The following is a 20939-nucleotide window of genomic DNA, read 5'->3' as shown; positions in this document are numbered from 1 at the left end:
CTTCTGGGGATCGAACAGCACACATCTTTCTCTCAGAAGCCAGGAAGCAACGCTTAAAGTAAGGACCAGAGATCCTCCACAGTGAACCCACAGCCATTCTCAGTGACAGCGTTCCAAGCTCCTATGATAATAACAGCCTAGTTCATATCAGGGAAGCCAGCATGACAAGCTCCTCCAGGAGAACCAACAGCTGCAAACAACAGCACTTAGGAGAACCTACAACCTTACTCTTCCTCTCCAAGTCTCCTTTTTGTGCTGGTAACTTCCTTCTGGTAGGCCTTCTACACTCAGCATCATACTGATTCATTTCATCTGCTGTTTAAATTGACCACCATATTTAATACACCACACTCCTTGTTCAGCCAGAGACCAGGAGAGTGGGTTCTGTCTGATCTTTCCTGTTGACCATGCTGTCATTGTTAATGCTGGCTTCCTTAAATGTGCCTCGGGGTTGCATCGGTTTATTCCTCCTCCAAATTGATCAGACTCCTGATCCTCCCTGCCCCCCACGAATGCTTCAGCCCTGATCACCTTTCTGTCATTGACCTTCTGGGCTCATCTGAGTCTTCTTTCCTGAAGGCTCTCAATCTAGACATCCTGCAAGTCACGATAAGATGTGCCAGATCTCACTTAAACTCAAAGCTAACTGTTGATGCTGAATAAAGCTGGAGCCCTGTTCTTAAGGACCAAAGCCCTGGGCCACCCACCCATGTTTCTTGCTAGTTTTCTAAAAGAGGACTTGGAGGGTGGTCAGGCCCAGTGAGCTGGGGCCCTAGTTTTCTTCTGTAAACCTCCCCCACCCTAAGAGCAAGCCAGAATGGGAGCCTGCTCTTAGCAGAGTCTTAGGGACATCCTAGGGAGCGTAGTGAGGGACACCAGTTCTTGGGTCCCCTCAGCTGCCTGGAGCAGAGTTTGGAGGTAAGGAGGAGGCCAGAGCAGTCCAACTCAACCCAGTCCTGTGAAGTTGGGGGCCAGACCAGAAAGGGCCCCCGCCTTGCTGCAGCCATCCTGTTCATCATGGTCACACTAGGACTGGAGGCCAGAGGGTCAGCGAGCCCTGGCTCAAAAGCCAAAGACAGCTGGACACGCTGGTGTAGGCCTGCAATCCTAGCACTGAGGAAGCTGAGCAGGAGGATTGCCACAAGTTTGAGGCCAGCCTGGGCTATAGAGTGAGACCCTGTCTCAACAAACAAACAAGCAGGTAGGAAAAGGTGCTGCAGATGTGCAAAGGTCCTCCATTCCGTGCTCAGTACCACAAAACAAAACACTGCCAGGTAAATTATTTTCTTGCTGGGGAGACCTGCTGAGTAAGAGTCCCTCACTCTGTCATTATAGATGTTCCTTCTCTGTGTCTTGCTTTTTTTGAGAATAATGTGCACGCTGGCGATCTTTCGCGGGCACCTGCGATGGCACACATTCCTGCCAGCCAGCGCACTGGATTCCAACACAGGGACACCCGCCATGCTTAAAGTAGCATTTCTGGGGTTGGTGGCAGTGAAGAAGTTTCTACTTGGCGCGCTTTGGGGCAGTTCTGCCTCCTCCACACCTCCTCCCGGTCAATTCCTATGATCATGAGGCTTAATGTCACTACATGTTTTTGGCTCTGACATTCCCTCCTTCTGACCAAACCTCTCCCTTGAGCACCAGAATGTTCCAGCCTCAATGGTGGAGCAAGGAGAGTTGGGGAAGGTAGGCAGTCAGGGTGCAGGACCTGAATAGTTAACCTAAAGTAAACTCAAAGTCAGGGCTTAAGGGAGTTCTCATGCCAGAGGGCCTGAATAATTTACTTAAAGAAACTGATTACCAGGGCCTAATAGAATGCCAAGGATAAAAAAAACAGGTCCTTAACCAAGTGGGAGAGACCTTGGAGGGCATGAAATGCAAACAAAGCAGCATGTCTTCCAGACATCAAAGGCCTGCTTGCCACCGAGAGTACCCTAGCTTTCTGCCACATACTATAAAACTGTGTTAAATGCTGGGGATTTAGCTCAGCAGCATAAGTGCCTGCCTTGCAAGTGTGAGGTTGTGAGTTCAATCTCTGGTACCAAAAACAAACTAACAAACAAACAAAAATACCAACTTTGTAAAAAACTGTATAAAAGACCACTGGACTTAGATATTCAGAGTATTCACCCCTCTCCAGCAAGTGGGGAGCCCTTTACTTTCATTTTTTTCTATTAACCATGCATCTGGCCATTCCCTGCCACTTGCTTGCTGCTTTGTGGGCTTCAATCTTCTTGCCCCAAATCCAGAGAGCTAGAGGGATCCGGTTACATGGGAGCATCTCTACAGCACCTGGAAACGTGCGCCTTTAACATCCTGAATAGGTGCTTGGCTTCCTGATCTCTGTCTCTCTGTCTCTCTGTCTCTCTGTCTCTCTGTCTCTCTCTCTCTCTCTCTCTCTCTCTCTCTCTCTCTCTCTCTCTCTCTGGCTCTCTCTCTCTCTCTGGCTCTATTATCTCTCTCTCAGAAATGAATAAAAACCACCCAATGAAAAGAATAAGCAAAAGCTTGCTTTCTTTTCTTTTTTTCCCCAGTACTGGGGACTCAATTCAGAGCCTCACAGTGAGCTGCATCCCCAGTTCTTTTTTATTTTTAAAAATTAGTAATTTTTTTCCCCAACAGGGTCTTACCATGTAGTTCAGGTTATCTTTGAGCTCACTGTGGCCTTGAACTGGCTGGCCTTGAACTCTCAGTGACCCTCCTGCCTCAGCCTCTGTAATGGTTGGTACATTGTGTCAATTTGATAAGTTTATAAGTTTAACTAAGCAACCCAGCAGGGAGCCAGGGTCCTTACTTTGTAAACATCCTCATCCTGTGCAAGAGGAGGGTGTAGAGATAGTGTGAGTGGCAGGTAAAGTGGTTACAGTATAAGGGAGAAAAAGAGGCTTGCTCTGCCCCCTTTTTTGTTCTTGTTGCTCTTGCTGTCTTCTGCTATCTTGAACTGTTGCCCCTGTGCTAGCCACCCTGCTTTGGAGCCAGCTGATCATGGACTGAAACCTCTACAAACTGTAAGCTGAATAAACCTATCCTTCTTTAAATTTGAATGTCAGGTATTTTGTCTCAGCAATGAAAGAAAAGTAACCAAGATAGTCTCCGTGAGCTCTGGGATTACATGTGTCCGCCACCACACCCCACTCTGTTCCCCCTCTTTAAGCAGATATGTGATGGGGGGATGGGGCCATTTGTGCTACTGATGGCACAATTTGGATTGGGCTGATTACATTCTTTGTTTACGGTGAACAGGAGGGCAAAGATACTCTTGTTTCCTCTTCTCTAGAACTGGAGGAAATACGTTTCCCCAGGCTAACTTTGTGTGTGATTCCCTAGGTGGGTTCTGTGGGCCAAATTCTGTGCACTTAAGATTTTTTAAATCAATGCTTGTAGCCAGCCCCACCCAGTGTCCGCTCCGTTGTACCAGCTTCTAATATGATGATTCTGCCTCTGGCCACCAGAGGGCACCATGGCACAGGACATCAGAATCAAGGGGTGGCTCCCTGGCAGGCGCTTTTGCAATTCACTACCCTCTTAGAGGCTGGGGATGAAGCACAGGGAGCAGGAGCAGAGAGGCAGAGCTTGGATGGCAGAACCCAGGAGGGAAGGGCTGGGGTTGGATCAGAGTTGGCTCCTGGAAATTCCAGCACTGGGCCTTTTGCACAGTAGGAACGCTATTTTATGGAATGAATTGTTGCCCAGAATAAAAAATAAAGCCAATTAAGAAAAAGATGCATAGGCTAGGCATGATGGCACATGCCTATAATCCCAGCACTCTAGGAGGCTGAAATACGAGGATCACTGTGAATTCAAGAGAAGCCTGGCCTACAAAGTGAGTTCAAGGCCAGCTCCAACTACGTGACACTGTCTCAAAAAAAAAAAAAAAAAAATGCCTGGCAAAGTTGACACTGTACTTCAACCAGCACTCGCTCTAAGGGAAACACTGGGTTTGGAACTCACTGTGTAGCCCAGACTGGCCTCAAATTTATGGAAATCCTCCTGCCTCAGCCTCCCAAGTGCTGGGATTCCAAGTATATGTCATCATGTCTGGCTTTTTTTTTTTTTTTTTTTTTTGTACTGGGATTGAACCCAGGGCCTTCACACTGAGTTACACCATTATCTCTTCTTGTATTTTATTTTGAGGCAGGGTCTCCAAGTTTTGAGAATCAGCCATGCTGGATGGAACTTGGAGGACCAACCAAGAAGGCAACAAGCCCTCCTTCCTGGTAAGTGGCTTGAGTGAGCTGTGGGCGCTCCCAGGAGAGAATAACTCAGTGGCTCCTGTGAGCCTAACAGCTCACAGGCTTAGAATCGAGCGCCCCACCACCACCACCACTCTTAGCAACTGGATGGTTTTGAGGTCAGCTGGAGTTGATAGCAACATAAAGGAGGTACATAAAGCAACTAAATGCTTGTATTGTTCAGTTGATTGTGCTGACCTGGGCCAGAGGTCTGAGCATCTCTTGGGAGGATGACCATATGCAGTAAAGGAAATATGGAGGATTTCCTTCTATCTTGTCTTTGAAGGCCAGTATTGTTTTCACCATTTTGTTTTGTCCTGATTAATTGTTTTGCTCTCTTCAATGTTCTGCTTTGATTGGTTTTATAATGTTCTGTTTTTGGTTTGATTTTGCTACACCTGATTGAATGGACAACTATTGTGAAGATAGTGAGCTATACTATGGTACCTATGATTGTTATGCCAGCATCCTGCTCTGAAGTTCCGTGCCAATTTCACTGCATTATCTTCATTAGCTTTATTCTGTCTTGTTTTGTTGTATTTTACTACTTTAAAATAAAAATATATTTTAAATAAATAAAAAAGAAAAGAAAAAGATAAAACTATGGAAATAAAAACCATGATTGTGAAACTGAGGCAGGGTCTCACTAAGTCACTGTATTGTCCCAGCTGGACTCAAACATGCCATCCTCCTGCCTTGGCCTCCCAAGTTCTGGGGTTACAGGTATGTTCCACCACACCAGTTTGTGTTCTTTTTGTGAATGAACAGTTTGGTGTCTTTTGTTAGTTTTATTGAAGCACAATTTATATGCAACAAAATACACCCTTGCTAGGTCTGCAGTCCTTTGTGTTTCCACAAATTTATGCAGTCATGCAGCCACCATCACAAGCGAGGTATAACACCAAGACAGAGTACCCTAGGCGGAGGTCAGTTACCGTGACACCTTAGTCCAAATCAAAGTCTGTTTATGAACTCTAGTTTATTCCACAGATCTCTCTGTGCATTCCTTTCACAGATCGAGTCTTATTCTGTAGCTTGAGAATAAACTGTGAAGTCACAGAGTAACATCATCACTGTTGGTCTTCTCCCGGCCCTGTCCAAATTCAGCTGAGTGATACTAGTGCCAAGATGAAAAAGCCAAGGCCTAGAGAGACAGTGTAGTCTGAAGTGATACGGCACCAAGCTTGGACTGGCTTCCTGCTTCGCAATCTAAGTGCTCTTTGGATTGTAAAAATTCAGGTTCAGACCCTGGCGTGGTGGCACACTCCTGTAATCCCATCACTATAGAGGCTGAGACTGGAGGATTGTTGCAAGTTTGAGACCAGCCTGGGCTATAAAGTGAGCATGTGGCCAACCTGAACTGCATAACTGTCTCAAAAAAAAAAAAATCAGGTTTAAATGTCTCAAATAATTTTTGTGAATTTTGAGAAACAAAGAAGTTCTCACTTAGACGAGTTTTTGTATGTCTTGTATAAATGGTATAATCAAAAGTTTTAATACCTCCTTACCATATCACCCAGTTTCAGTGACTTGAAAATCATATTTTTGTCTTAGTAAGGTAGGTAAATTTTAAAATAAGAAGCTGGAGGATCTGGGCGTGGTGGTGCACACCTGTGATCTCAGCACTGGGGAAGCTGAGGCAGGAGCATTGCCTCAAGTTTAAAGCCATCTTGAACTACATAGTGAGACACTGCCTTGAAAAAAACTCAAGGAAAATAACCCACTGTGAGTTTCTCAGTTACCTTTTTCTTGTCCTGAGACAAAATATCAGACATCCAAAGTTGAAGGAGATAAGGTTTATTTAGCTCTCAATTTGTAGAGGTTTTTAATCCGTAATTGGCTGGTCCCAAGGCAAGGTGGAATTGCAGAGGAGAAACAACTCATGGTGGGCAGAAGACAACAAAGCAACAGGTGACAACCACAGCTCTTTCTGTCCCTTGTGTCTTATCCAGGCTGCTTAGGGTAGGTAACACTCATACTCTTAATCCTAGTCTTACAGCAGAAACTCAGAGATACTCACCGAGGCCATGGGTTTTGTGATCAACTGGAAGAGGGTTTGAAAGGGGAATTCATTCAGAGGCTACGTGACTTTTAAAATGAAGTCCTAAAACAAAATGGAGTCACTTTTGCCATGTCACTAGTGCCCTGGATCCTAGCATGGATCCATAAATCAGTGCTAGTGTCATGCATTCTAGATCCAGCCACCTCTGCAAAAGCCCCACATGACTGTGGTGGTTTAATTAATGGTCAACTTGTAACACCCAGCTGAAATGAATCAGTGCAGTGCTGGCCGTGGAAGGTCTCCCTAAGGACTGTTGCTAGCAGCATAAAAAGCACTGGAGGGGAAGATGGTGAGCTGTTGATTCTCCTGGAGAAGACTGTCACACCAGTTTTCCTCAACTGTTCTCATCATCAGAGGAGCTTGGGTCCTTGCCGTTGCTGAGGATGGCTGCAGTTCTCTTTGAGGGAGCTCTGGCCCTTACCTTGAGAATTGCTTCCTGGCTCCTGTTCAGATCCCTCAGCCTACAGGGACAGATCCTCCAGCCTACTGGTGCAGACTTTGTGGCTTCCACCACTGACCTCTGGGCCTTTCTAGTGCTGATCCTTAATACAGACTTGCCTGAGACATTGTTGTGGGCTCTGGGCCTCCAGCTGGACTCGTGAAGGACATCGCTGTGCCAGTCCTCAGCTGGATTCTTTGGGTCTCTGGTGTATAAACAGATCTCCCACACTCTTTTGACTCTTTAGGTAAATATTATAAAATAATCCTATAAATCATATGGCCTGGCTGGGACAGGTGCACTTCTGTAATCCTAACACTTAGGAGACTGTAATCCTAACACTTGAGAGGCTGTAATCCTAACACTTAGGAGACTGTAATCCTAACACTTGGGAGGCTAAGGCATCATTGCAACGTCATTGCAAGTTTGACACCAGCCTGGAGTACAAGTAAGTTAAGGCCAGCCTGAACTGCACAGTAAGATCCTGTCTTAAAAAAAAAAAGTGTGTGCCCTGTATTAAATCCATTCCCTTGTAAACACTGACTACATAACAGACTGCATGAGGCTTTAGGGCAATGTCTAGACTCAAATCATGGGACGATGCTGAATTCTCTACCAAGATATGTGTTGACCTTCTGATGACAATTCAGGCTGCTGTGACTGACATCATCAGCCTGGTGTCCTTTTGTTCTTGCTGTATACTTCAAATTGGCCGTGAACTCATTATGCAACCCAGACTGACCTCAAACCTCAGCCTCCAGGGTACTAGGATTGCAGGTGTGCATCACCATGCGTGGCTTCTTTCTTCACTTATTTGTAGTGGGATTGAGCCCAGTGCTTTTACACTGACCTAAGTCTTCAGCCTTTACATTTTTTTTAATGTATTGAGACAGGGTCTCGATAAATCATTAAATTTCCAGGGCTGGCTTGCAATTCTCCTACCTCAGTCTCCCAGTGGTGGGATTACAAGTGTGCATCACATCTGGCCTTCTTCTTCTTCCTAATATTTTTCTCCTTCTCCACTTCTTCCTACTCCAAGTCCTTCTGGGCTTTGAGTCCTTCCCCTAAAAAAGCACCCCCTTTCCACACACACAAGAAACAGGCCTCTACAGATGGTGCATGGAGGCACTTTGCAACTGTAGACACAGGGCTGAGTCTCCTGTGCCCTAAGTAGTTGGGGACATGGGCAGGGTCCCACATGTGCAGACTTGGGGCTCACAGGCCTCACACCTTGCTGTTGTTATCTCTGCTGCTTCCCAGGCTCCAGGCTAGGAGCAAGAAGGACGGTTTGTTCCAAGGAGCTGGGGGTGCTGGGAACAAAGCTGAGATGGTCCTGGAAACACTGGTCCATGGGCGCTGGGAACAGATGACCCTGGGAGGAAGGCCAGGCACTCTCTGGAGTGGGGACGGAGCTCTTCCAGGGTCATCTTGGACGTGTGGGTCCTGGCTTCTTTGGGCTTTTGTGGAGGCGCTGTTGGGCCACGACTGGTTAAGTCATGGACCACTGAGAACTCAGTCTGCCTTCCACACCAATTGGGGGCACTTCCAGAGTCACCTCATTCCTAGGAACACAGCTTGATTGAAAGGGGCCTGTTAGAAATGAACAGTAAACACCTCTCTCCCCTTCTCCAGACATTACCAGTTTTGGGAGGCCTTCCACGGATGGAAGAGCAAATAATTTATCTTTTCCCTTCCCTTTGCTTTCCTTTGCTTTCCTTTCCTTTTTGCTGTCTGTCTCTCTCTTTCTTCTTTTTCTTCTTTCTTTGATGGTACTAGGGATGGGACCCTGTGACCTTGAGAATGCTAGGCAAATGCTCTCCTGCTAACTCTTTTAAATTTCTTAAAAATCTTACTTTGAGACAGAGTCTTGCTAAGGTGCCCATGCTGTCCTCCGTGTTGCAGTCCTCCTGCCTCAGCCTCCTGAGTAGCTGTGGTTACAGGTATGTACGACCATGCCTGGCTTATATTTCTTATTATATCACAATATCACAGATTCCAAATTAGAGGAACCTCAAACCTCTACATAGCCTCCCATCACAATGAGTGGCCCAGGGATGTAGCTCAGTGGTTATACTCTTGCCTAGGCCAGTGCCAGGCCTTGAGTTTCATTCTCAGCTCTACTGGGGGGAAGAAAAAAAAAGCCAGGTGTAGTGGCACACACCTGTAATCCCAGCACTTGGGAGGCTGAGGTAGGAGGATCACCATGATTTTGAGGCCAGCCTGCACTACATGGTGAAACCCTGTACAAACAAACAAACAAAAAATTTCTTCAGATGCTGAAGGATTTTCACACTGATTTTACATCAGCCAAGTTCAATGGTCCTCACCTGCAGTTTCTGTATTATGAAATCAACCAACCACAGTTTGAAAATATGTGGGAAAATTGCATTGATATTGAACAGATGCAGACACTTTTCCCTCTAAACAATAGCCTTTCATTGTTTTGTTTTGATTGGTTTTATTTTTGGCTTTTTGGGACAGGGTTTTGAACTTGTTATTGGGTAGCTTATTCCTAACAGGTGGCTCAGCAACTAAATGTTATGAGTTCTGAAGTGCTTGCCTCTCCCCCTATAATTGGATGCTAGGTTCTTCTTGCCTCGAACAGAGAATTGAATGAAATGAGCAAAGAGAGTGGCAAAGTTTATTCAAGAAAGCAAAAATGAAGAGTGGGAGAGAAACGCCCTGCAGAGTGAGCTCAGAACGAGTAAATAGAAAAGAGAAGGAGCAAAGATAAAAGTACTCGCTGTGTCTGGGAAACATCGCAGGAGATCCTGGAAGGCTATGGCAGCATTGCTCAGTTCTTTATGCTGTCCAAATCTCAGGGGGTCTTGTGAGAACGTCCACATCTGGTCCTGAGAGGTGTGCTGGGATCCCATACCGCACCTCAGGCTGAGGTCAGGTCTAGGCCATCCTGTGGAAAACCTGCTAGAGTTGTGAGAAGTCTACATGCAGGGCTTTGGGAACTGTTAAACATGTGTCCCTGGTCTTGAAATTAACAGGTCACACCTCCTTCTCCAGCCAGCTTTTGCCACTCCCTAATCTCCTATCTCAAACTCACTGTGTAGTGCAGGCTGATATCAGCTCAGTGGTCTTCCTGGCTCAGCCTCTGCTGGGGTTACGCATGTGCACCACCATGTTCAGCTATGCAGTTCTTTGTGGGTTTGTTTGTTTGTTTGTTTGTTTGAGATAGGGTCTTAATTTGTAGCCCAGGCTGGCCTCAGATTTATGACAATCTTCCTGCCTCAGCAGCCCCAGACATCTGGGATTATAGATGTGGGCCACCACACCTTGTTTACAAGTCTTTTAAAGTTTTCTGAATGCTTGAAATTTTTCATAATAAAATGCCAGTGAAATTAATTGCCAGGAATATATCTTTTGTAGCAACACCTGAAAGTTCATATTGGAGTTGATGGTACCCTAGATGTGATGAAATTATTGTTAAGAAACAGTCTCAGCTGGAAATCTGCCCCTCTACTTCCCTCTCGGAGCCTCCAGAGTTTGCTCCCCAGAAACTGTGTTCCCTGTTGTCTCCGAGAAGCTGGGAGCCTGCTGCTCTGCTAGAAGGAATGGCACTGCCTTCTCCAGGCACCAGGCAGAATCCTCCACTGCAGCCTGACTCCCCCTCCTCCTCTTGTTCAAAATTGTTCATCTTCTGCACACCAGACAGTGGAGGCCAAATGCTCACTTAAATTTCAGGACCAGCAGGACCTGTCACCCAACGATGCCCCATGCCTCTGACCCTCTGCCCACACTCTGATACTGTTCCCACTGCCTGGAATGCAGTTCCCCATCTGGCTGCCTTCTCCCCACCTTGACCAGCTCCCTTCCATCTTACAAGACTCTGCTCACCAGACTTCCCTGCCTTTCTCCCATCCCTAACCCCTAGATGAAGTTGTGTCCCTTCCTGTGGCCACTCCCTGACAAAAAAAGTCCTCTTGGCCATCTTCCACCTTTGTCTACAAGGAAAGAAACAAACACCAACATAGTTCCCAGAGGAACTATGGGACTTGGGCTATGGGTCAAGGCCCATGCCTGGCCCCTCACACCCCAGTGTCTCCTGAGAAAGCTCAGGGCCAGCTGGGCGGGAAGAACAGTTTGTCCCTTGCCCTGAGAGAGCAGGAGCCAAATGTTGATAAGCCTGGTCTCAGGATGACCTAAGCCCCTTCTGTGTGCCTTTTGTAACTCTTCACTTCTGTGACCGCACCCTTTCCCGCTCCCCTTTCTTTAAAAGCACTGGGACACCTCCGTGCTGATTTGAAGCATTCTTCTCTGTTGCAATTGTTACTACCGGTTAAATCTGTCCTTGCCTCGTACCAGTGTCCAGCTGTGTTTATCTTTGTCACCCATCCCCGAAGACCTTGCCCGACCCGTGGGTACTGCTTCCACCAGCTCTATCTCCTTGGTTCACCTGTGAGTCCCAGGGGAAAGGGCAGTATTCAGTCCCCAGCCATACCGGCAGGGAGAGGCCCGGTTGCCACAAGGGAGTCAGGGTTTGGAGGGAGGCCCACCTGAGACATGACTCCCTTCTTGCTAGTCACTGGCCACCTGTCTCCGGGCCTTACCCAGTTTGCCCTCTCATCAAATGGAAATCATTGTCCAGTTGTCCAGCTTACAGGTGGGCCAGTGTTTGCAAAGAGCCAGGCATCTGACAGTAACTCCAATCCTGAATGAAGAAACAGTTTGCAATTGTCACATGTCCTTTCTTTCATTCTAGATGCAAAGTTCCTGTTAGCCAAGAACTGTACTTTCTGTGTCCCTCTCAGCTCCCAGACACTGCCAGGTGTCTAATAGGTGCCCGTTTCATACCTGGTGATTGGGGATTAAAACCACAAAGAGGAGAAGCAGGTCAAAGTGTGCAGAGGGGCCCCAGGGACAGATGGCAGAGATAGACCTCATGGGACTGGGGCTGGGAATGTGGGCAGGGGTTCTGGGGAAGGCTCAGGAGCTGGGATGGAGCTGGCTTATCTTGATACCTGCTTTTCCCCAGTCACTGGGAAGTCAGTGGATGTCCCTAGTACAGGTGGCTCTAGGGCCCTGTGGACATTGATGCCTAATGGGGCTGTAAGGCTCTAAGCACCTCTTAACCTTGAGGACCCCCAGATTCCTGGTCTCTAACCGCAGAACAGCACTACCCCACCATGTGGGCTTCCAGAGAGAGTTGGGGGGAAGCGATAAGCTTTTTTCCCTTTTCAGAGATGCTGGAATCACAACCAGGGCCTCATGCATTCTAGGTAAAGGCTCAGCCTACCCCAACCACAAGCTCTGAGAAGCAGTGCTCCACTCTGGACTCTGTGGTCCCTTTTACAGTCTGTCGGGGGCGGGGAGGGGGGGTTATCTCCTCTACATCACAAGTGGGGAAACTAAAGCTTGAGAGCCCAGAATGGGGCTCAGGACACAAAACCAGGGTGGAGGCTGTTCAGCCACCACCGACCTGGCCTAGCTGTGGGTGTGGGCTCCTCCCAGGGTGCAGAAGCAGAGAAGGAGCTCTCAGCCAGGTGGGCCTGGGACTGCTGATCTGTTGAGCTGAGCTGTAGCACTTCCAGGAGTGGAGAAGAGGCTGCCCGGACATGACTGGGCCCAACCTGAGGTCATACAGCCAGACTGGGATCAAGTCATCAGGGAAGCCCGTGAGGAAGGGCAGGTAGGCAGAGGGGATTTCTGGTATGTGTGGGTGTGGGGAGTGACAGGACAGGCCTCTGGCCACTCAGTGTCCCTCCAGTTACCTCTCTCTGCCTCCCTTCTCTGATGCAGCCCAACCTCGACTCTAAGAGCAGGAGTCAGGCCCTCTGTTGCCATACCAACCAATCTCAGGAGTAAAAATAGTAACTTATTTTTATTCAGTTTCTTTAGCTGGTGAAGAAAAGGCAAATCCATGTCTAGGCTGCTCTTTCCTTTCAGGAGTCTCCTCCGGGACCCTGCAAAGCCTGCTGCTGAGATGTGCTTGGAGGCGGACGGTAGTCTGGCCAGGAAGCCAACCACCTTAGGGAGGCTGGTCCCAGCCTCCTGGGAGCTGTGTCCATCCATGACCACTCTGAGCCAGTCTGACCTCCCCAAGAACAGAGGGGACACTAAGGGGTCTTTTCCCCTTTGCAAATCCAGCAAGGACCTTTCTGGGAAATGCAGCTGGGGACTGAGAACAGGTGGGTCAGAGTGCAGTCTGGGCCTGGGGTCAGGCAGAGCCAGGAGAGGCTGGCTTGGTCCCACCTGCTGGGTTCCCATCCCCTGCAACTCAGACCTTGCTGGACTTTCTGGAGTCATGCGTTGGGCAATGAACTAAGTTTCTGAACTGGGCTCCAAGGTAGGTTTTGCCCCAGATGGCCATGTCCCCTTAGGGTTCCCCTTGGGAACTAGGAAGGTCTCTGGCTCCCTCAGCCTGGTCTCCCTGTTCTACCCAAGAGGTAGGAGGCACTGGCCCTGAGCTGCAGCTGACCTGTCCATCTCCAGCCCAGCAGGACACACAGGTGCGTGTGACCCCCATGTCCCACCCCCACCCCCCAGGCAAGCGTCTCCCAACTAACCATGCCCTCCTGCCATGCACAGATCCCGTCTCTTCCACTCCATTTCCTTTCAAGCACTTCTCTCACCCACCTGGCTCCCACCACCATCTCGTGGTGCCGGGCCCTCAGAACTCTCTGCATGGATGCGCAGAGCCCATAACACACCCACAGCCACACAGGGCTCCCTGGTGTAGGGGAGAAACTGCATTTAAAGTGCTAATTTTAATGTCAGTGCCAATAGTGCCCCGAGGCTGGTGGCTCTCAGGTGGAAGTTGAAACTCAAGTTGGTCAAGATGAGCAAGCTGAAACCCAAGCTAGAAGGGTCCTCCTGTCCCCATCATAGGTGGGTGGGCGCCTCACTGCGTGGGGCTCCCGTCCTGTCTGCTCCCCTAGCCCACACTAGCCCTGGTCTTGGTTTCACATTGACCTTGACCTCAAGCTTATCTGGCTGAGACCTAACTAATGACTGTCCCTTCCCCACCCACCCCCTCTTTCCTCTGGGTTCCTTCCTTTCTCCTCACTGAGCAGCACAGAGAGTCACCTACTGGGCCCAGCTGAAACCCTCGACTCCTGCGCCTCCCTCTCCCCACTTCTAGCCCACTGCTGGGCATGGTGGGTCCCACCTCCTCAGAGTCCCTGAACCCCTCCTTCTTCTCCATTTCCATCCCAGACACCCCACTTCTCACCCTGCTGCGATGGAAGTGTGTGCCTGCCCTGGGCCACATCTGGAATCGGAGTGAACGAGGTGGGGTCCTTTGATCTTCTTGCTTCTTGTTCTAGCTCCCTTGGGCCGATCTTCCAGTGCTTAGCCGGACCTCAAGTGAAGCAATGGTAGAAATAGAAATAGGAACTGGGGAGAGGTCTTCTTTTCAGTTTGGGGACCAGACTTGGGTCCCTTTAGGCAGTATTAACATTTCTTCCCCATCATAGGCCATCCGGCCTCCAGCTGCCCACAAGAGTGTCAAAAACTTCAACCAGCAGGTGATGGGTTCCCCATAGCCCTCACATAGAGATAGCTAGGTTTGGCTGAAGATCGATGGAAGGGATGAGGAAAGTTGACCAAGGAGAGCGAGGAGCCACGCAGGCCTATGTGAGGAGGCTTCCCTGAGAGCGTGGCCACTCCCAGGCAGGTCCCTTGGGGACAGCGTGGCCACTAGTAGACCAGGGGCCACATGGGCAGTGTACCCTCTGTCTTCCAGCCCAGCCCAGGGCAGCATCTGCTGTCCCGGGGGAGGGGACGCCCAATCCTCCGCCCTCCAGGCCGGAGGCGAGGGCAGGAAGGAGGCGCAACCAGGCTTGGTGACGCGCGCCCAGAGCCCCCGCGCGCCCCGCCCCCGCCACCATCTGCTCGGGATTTGGCGTCGGCGCCGCCAGCTCGGGCTCAGCTCGGGCTCTGGATCCCGGTCGGCGCCTCCTGGCTCTGCTCCGCCTCCCCCTCCCCGCCGGCCCTGACCCGCGCTGCCCACCTGCTGCGCCCCTTCTAGCGGTCCCCAAGTTCCCAGCATCTCAGCAGAGCGGAGCCCAGCTCGGGCGCCCATGGAACCGCAGAGATGTTCACGCCTAGGCTGCTCGATTTCCAAAAGACGAAATACGCGAGGTGAGCCGGGCGCAGGATGAGCGGGGTGCGCGGGTGCTCGTCTTGGCTCCCTGGAAATCTGGGATGAGTAGATGGAGCCCATTGCCCTGGCCAGGAAAAGGCAGAAACCAGACAGCTTTCCACATGGATTGGTGTTTGCGCCCCACTTTGGTACTCTGGACCCTGAAGCTGTGCGCCCATTCCAGACACCTCCTCTGCTAGTCTGGTGGCCTTGGGCACCTCGGCTTCACTTTCCTGAACCTCACTTTCCACGCGTGCAGAGCAGGGATCACGAGTCCTAACCCTAAGGGCCCCATGGGGATTATCAGGGAGGTCATCCATGGAGAGTTTGGGGACTGCACCCTCCATCTCTGTTCACCATAAAGGAGATTTGCATATGCCCTCTGCTCGCTCACACAGCAAGCCAGAGGGGTGGGCAAGTGCACTATTTAGGGGGGAAACTGAGGCTGCCGGTATGCCTTGGTCTTTCACCGAGTAAACTCCAGGGTCCATGCCAAGCTCAGTATCTTCTTTAAAATAGCCAAGGTAGAAGCTTCAGCCCACCTTGGGGTAGAGCCAAGGTCCTGTGGCCTGGACTCGGGGTAAGGACTCAGGGTAAGGGTGGGGGCTGCGGGCTGCAATGATAAATTGCACTCAGGGTTGCTGTTGGTGACTTGAGACAGGGGCTCACTATATAATTCAGGTTGGCCTTGAATTCACTGCACAGCCCAGGCTGGCCTAGAATTCACAGTAATCCTCACACCTCAGACTCCCACATGCTGAGACTGCAGACTTGCACCACCACACCTGCCTAAGGTTTTGTTGAGGGAGCATTTCCCTGAACGCTGGCATAGGAACCCTTTTCTAAGGTCCCTGGTGAGCCCACATGGTGGTGCAGGCCCATAATCCCAGTACTCAAGAGGCTGAGGCAGGAGTATCACTTTGAGTTCCATGACAGCCTGGGCAACATAGTGAGTTCAAGGCCAGCCTAAACTCATAGAGAGACCTGGTCTCAAAACAAAACAAAACAAAAGCCCTGGCGAACTGGGACCAGCCCCGTTCTCATCACCCTTCCTGCCTCTGGTCTCAGCCCTCACCCGCAGGGTGCATGCATGCTGACCTGGAGCCACTGGTGCCAGTACATTCACTTCCAGGTGGGTGTCGAGCACCCCTGGCACCCAGTAGTTCTGGTGAGAGTGACCAGGCAAGGAAAGTGGGGTGCAGGGTAAGGGCTGAGCCCTTCATCCCCAGTCTCAGCATGTGTCTCTCCTGGGAGAGCTAGAGGTGCATCCTTCCTAAGCTGGGCAGCCCCCCCCCAAGAGAGCTGATGCCCACAGGACAGGCTTGAAGGTGACTCCTGAGGGTTTGATTCTGGCTGGCTGCACAAATCCGACTTCCCTGGGCGGCCACTTGGGCTTTCAAAGGCTTGTTCCCGAAGGCCCCAAGTACTGTCTGACACAAAAGGCATGGCTTGTTCTCTGGGAGGGGAGAAGCCCAGAGCCAAGGTTTCTTGCAGATATAGACATGCAGAGGAGGAGCTCTGAAGCATGTGCTATGAGTTACCGCCTGCTGTGTGACCTTGGGTAGCTGTCTCAGCCTTTCTGGACCTCAGCCGGCTGATCCATAAAGACAGAAGAGTTGGTCCCAATGAACTCTAGATTAGAGCTCTTATGCTGCCTCCTCCATAACTGGAAAAGGGCTGTCCTGTTGGGATTGGCACTAGACCATCACTGAACTTCATCTGGCTCCTTCTTGTGTTATTGGGGCTGAGGCAGTGGCTGTCGGCAATGGGTCCAATGAGGAAATAGACTGCATTGAGTGGTACTATTTGTTCCCTTGCTATTAATCATGCAGCTCTTCCTATAGTACAGTCTGCAAATTAGGTCCTTAATAAAGGCTTCTTGATGAGATGAATTTAATAGTATAACCCAGTGCTTCCCATTAAAACACACAAGCCACAGGTGTCACTGCATGTGCAGAGATGGAGCTCTGAGAAGCGATCGGGCCAGGTGTGGGGTACCTGTCTGTAATATCAGCACTTGGGAGACCAAGGCAGGAGGAGCGCCATGAGTTCGAGGCTACTGAGAGACCCGCAGCAGTTCAGGGTGAAGTGGTGACCAGGTTTTAAGATGAATTTGTGCTCTTCTCCAGGGAGTGAGTTTTTCAGCCTTCTGGGGCTGGAGATTATAGTCATGCTGGGCTCTGCCCCAACCCCAAAAGCTGAGCAGATCCTGGCTCCACACTGTTGGGCTGAGTCTCTAAATTGCCCAGGCTGGGCTCCAACTTGTGATTGTCCTGCCTCAGCCTCCCACAATGCTGGGATTCTAGGCCTGCACCACCAGACCTGACAAAACCTGTATTTTCCCTAAGGCACCCAGTCTCAGGCCTTTTGTGACAGCACAGGAAGCAAACTAAAACAAGGCAGAAGTTGGAGAGGAGGCACAAACGCTTGTGAGTCCTGGCAGTGGTCTGTTTCTGGACTGGGGATGAATAGTGAGGTGGATTTTTGTGCACTCCATTCAGGTCCTGTGGGTGAAATTTCCTCACATGGCCACACCCAGTTAAGAGGGAGGCTGGGAACGGAGACCAGCTGTCTGTTCCCTGCTCCCAGCCCGCCACATTCCCAGAACAGCAGCAGGCACCCACCACAATCTGTCGAATGACTGCTGGTCTGTGTGCTAGATAAATAAATTGACTTCTGAAAGCATCAGTACCCACTCCTGCTAACTGCAGTGTGACTTGAAAAGGGGTTTTTATAAAACAACTGTTGAGCTGGCATGGTGGTGTGTTGTAATCCCGCACCAGCAAGGCTAAGGACTGTGGTGTGCTCAAGGCCAGCCTAGGCTATGCAGTTAGTTCAAGGCCAGCCTGAAAGGTACAGCGAGGCCCTGTCTAAAAACAAAACCATAAGTAAATAAATAGACAGCTTTATGGTTCTACTGCACCTACAGCATGTGCTGCTTGAATCCTTTTTTTTTTTTTTTTGGCAGCACTGGGGATCAAAGCAGGGGTACCCTAGCACTGAGCTACACCCCCAGCTCTTTTTATTTGAGAGAGGATCTTGCTAAGTTGCCCACGCTGCCCTCAAACTTGAGATCCTTCTGCTTCAGCCCCGCAGAGTGCTGGGATTACAGGCACGAGCCGCTGTACCTGTTGAGAAAATTATAAAACGATGCAAAGTAGGTAAAAAATGAAAGCAAAGCGTCAGCCTTGATCCCACTGCTGTGAGGCCACCGCCGTTAATGCTGTGGCACGGTTGTCCTGTCTTGGGGGTGGGGGTGCTTTGTGAGACAAATCTCACTGTACGGTCCAGGCTGGCTTTGAAATCTCAGTAATTCTCCTGACTCAGCCTCCTGAGTGCTGGGATCAGAGGCATGTGCCGCCACACTGAGCTAGTCATTTTTTCCTATGTATCAAGAAAATCCGGCTGATAACGTATAATGCACCACGCCTAGTCGTGAAACTCGGACCTGCTGTTGACCTGATTTCTCTGTCCTGAATCATTATTTGCAGCCTCAGTTTAATGCATGCCTGCTCTTCCTCCTTACTTCTCACACTCTCCGAGCAACTTCCAGTAGCTTCCTGGACCTCTATCCTGTGTGTGCTGCTGCTGGGTTGCTGTGATGTGGTGTGGACACTGCTGGGCACTGTTAGCCGGGTCGTGTGACTCTGAGTCCCCTGAGTGTCCGCTTGCTGCCCGATCTATGATACCTGAGGTCGTGGTTTCTCCTAAGGCCACACAAGCTGAGGTTGGGGTCAGGCTTGTTCTACATAGAGGCTGTGAGAGCGGCCTAGGGCATTTACCTGGCCCTCCTGTGCCTGGCTCCTGTGCTTAATAACTAAGCGGTCCTGGGGAGCCACTTAGACCTACACGTACTGCAGCCAGGACCTGGCATTCTGGAAGGTCATGGGTTCTATACACAATTTTGATTCTAAAGATGTTGAAGATAACCTATGGTGTCCCACACCTGTAACTCCAGCACTCTGAGAGGCTGAGGCAGGAAGATCACAAGTTCAGCCCCAGCCTGGGCAATTTAATAACCCCGTGAGACCCTGTCTCAAAGTTGAAAAGGGGCTAAGGGTGTAGCTCAGTGTGAAAACCCTTTGGTTCATCCCCAGTACAGACAAATGGATGTGAGGCATCTCTCTTGGCACTTGGGACGTGGCTAAGTGCTCCAAAGTGTTTGTTATTTATATCGTTGTCATTTCTGCCTGCCTCTCTGCAGAGTATTTGGGGCAGTCTGTGAAAGGCAGGTTTCTCAAGGTCTCGGGGTCTGGTGAGGGATGCTACTCACCCACTGGTAGGGCTCTGAGAGAACAGGCTCCCGAGTGTGAGAACCCGTGTGGTGGCACAGATCCTGGCCTTCGGTCTTACCGGGTTACCACGGATGGCACTGCACAGGTATTCCCCGTCTAGGGCATGGGGGTCCTGAGCATATATGTGCCAAGTGCTTTCCAGTGTTTCCTCCTTGTATCTCTCTAGAAACCCCAAAGTGGGGAACTGTTTTGTGTTTGAGTTTTGGACTGGGGATTGGACCCCAGGCCTTTACAGTAAGCTACATCTTTTGCTCTATTTATTTATGTTTGGCTTTTTGAGTCAGAGTCTTGCTATATAGTTCAGACTTGAAATCATCATGGCCTTGAATTCACCATGCAGTCCAGCCTGGCCTTGAACATATAGCTGGCCTCCTGCCTCAGCCTCCCTAGTGCTAGGATTACAGGTGCACGCTGCCATGCCTGGTTTTCTTTTTTTTTTTTGAACATAACTGGATCTTAAGGAATGAAACCACTCACACCTAGAGTTCCATGTCCACTTGGTTGCCAGAGTAAAATCATGATGTTCTCTGTCACCCTGTGCCCCCAAGCCCAAGTCGATGCTGGGCTGTAAATCTTGAAAGATGTCAGAGCTGCCATGCACACCCCTGGAAACTTACACCAGGCCCTTCTTGGGCACCTCTCACCCTGGAACCAAAACAGGAAGCAGAACAGGGGTTCGACCCTGAGGACCCTGGGCGATGACACTTTCTTGGGCAGAAACCTACAGCAGTCAAATGACTCGAGAGGAACTGTGTGCCTCTGCTAGTCCCTGTGCCCCATCTGTAGTTCAGATCTTCCTCGTCTTCCACGTTAGACGTGGGCCCTCCACAGTTGGAGATTTTCCCTTTTCGGGGAGGGGTGCTTGAGATTGAACCTGGGGAACACTGAGCTACATCTCCGGCCCTCCACTTTTGGTACTGAGGTTGGACTCACAACCTTGCACTTGCCAGGCAGGTGCTTATGCCATTGAGCTAAATCCCCAGTCCATTCTTTTTTTTTTTTTTTCAGCCTCCTCACCCTTTTAAATTATTTTGTCCTGCGACAAGATTTTGCTAAATTGCTAAATTTTCCAGGCTGGGCTTGAACTTGTGATCTTCCTGCCTCACCCTTCAGGGTATCTGGGATTACAGGTGTGCACCACCATGGCTGACTACAAATTGTTATTGTTTTTTTACTATTGTGATATGCACAGTAGAAAATGTCTGGTCTCACCTGTGTTTGATGGCGTAGCCCGGGGGCATTAAGCGCATCCACACTGTTGTGCAGCTGTCACCATCTACATCTCAGCACTTTCCATCTCCCCAAACAGAGGCTCTGCCCCACTGAACACCAGCTCCCCATGCCCCTTCCCGTCCCTATGATTCTGACACCTCTAGGGACCTGGTATAAGTGGAATCTGCCAGCATGGGTCCTTGTGCCTGGCTTATTTCACTGACTATGGTGTCCTCAAGGTTTGTCCCTGTTGAGGCAGGTGGCAGTGGCCTGCTCAGTGCTTTACAAACTGATTGGTGCTGCATCACGAGGATACAGGATTGTCCCTTTTCTGGAGGACACAGGACAGAGATGTGGAGACACTCTCAGTCAGGAAGTGGATATTAGAAGTGAATGTCACAAGTCAGGCTGTGTCACTAGAATGTGGATGCTCAATGACTTGGGGGCCCCAGGTTTCTTAAACAAATGACTCCCCATCAGTTTGTGCCCCATGGGTCAGTACTCTTGGAGTTCAAGGAAACTCTGCTAGCAACACTTGCGGTGGAATGCATGGGCGCATGCCTCACATCTTCACTTCCCTGTGGATACCGCTGTTCTACAG

At 49.9% G+C, this 20939-nt stretch overlaps 1 protein-coding gene across 11 annotated transcripts in view; it reads left to right on the top strand.

Annotated features, from left to right (window-relative positions):
• LOC100723730 (monocyte to macrophage differentiation factor 2) overlaps window positions 1–20939 on the top strand; it is a 137584-nt gene that overhangs the window by 2561 nt on the left and 114084 nt on the right. For 2 of the 11 annotated variants that reach the window (XM_063234106.1, XM_063234108.1), the window contains exon 1: window positions 14428–14830. In XM_063234106.1, the coding sequence (XP_063090176.1) occupies window positions 14784–14830 (47 nt within the window). In that variant the 5' untranslated portion in view covers window positions 14428–14783. Of the gene's footprint in view, window positions 1–2938; window positions 3012–4137; window positions 4221–14392; window positions 14831–20939 lie in introns of those variants that run through there. The other 9 variants (XM_063234103.1, XM_063234101.1, XM_063234102.1 and 6 more) reach the window with 9 other exon arrangements.

Source organism: Cavia porcellus, unplaced genomic scaffold (genome assembly GCF_034190915.1).
Source record: "Cavia porcellus strain 051 isolate PalLab524CR breed Dunkin Hartley unplaced genomic scaffold, mCavPor4.1 scaffold_23, whole genome shotgun sequence".
NCBI classification, from domain to species: Eukaryota; Metazoa; Chordata; class Mammalia; order Rodentia; family Caviidae; genus Cavia; species Cavia porcellus.
This window is presented reverse-complemented; position numbering and strand designations above follow the sequence as displayed.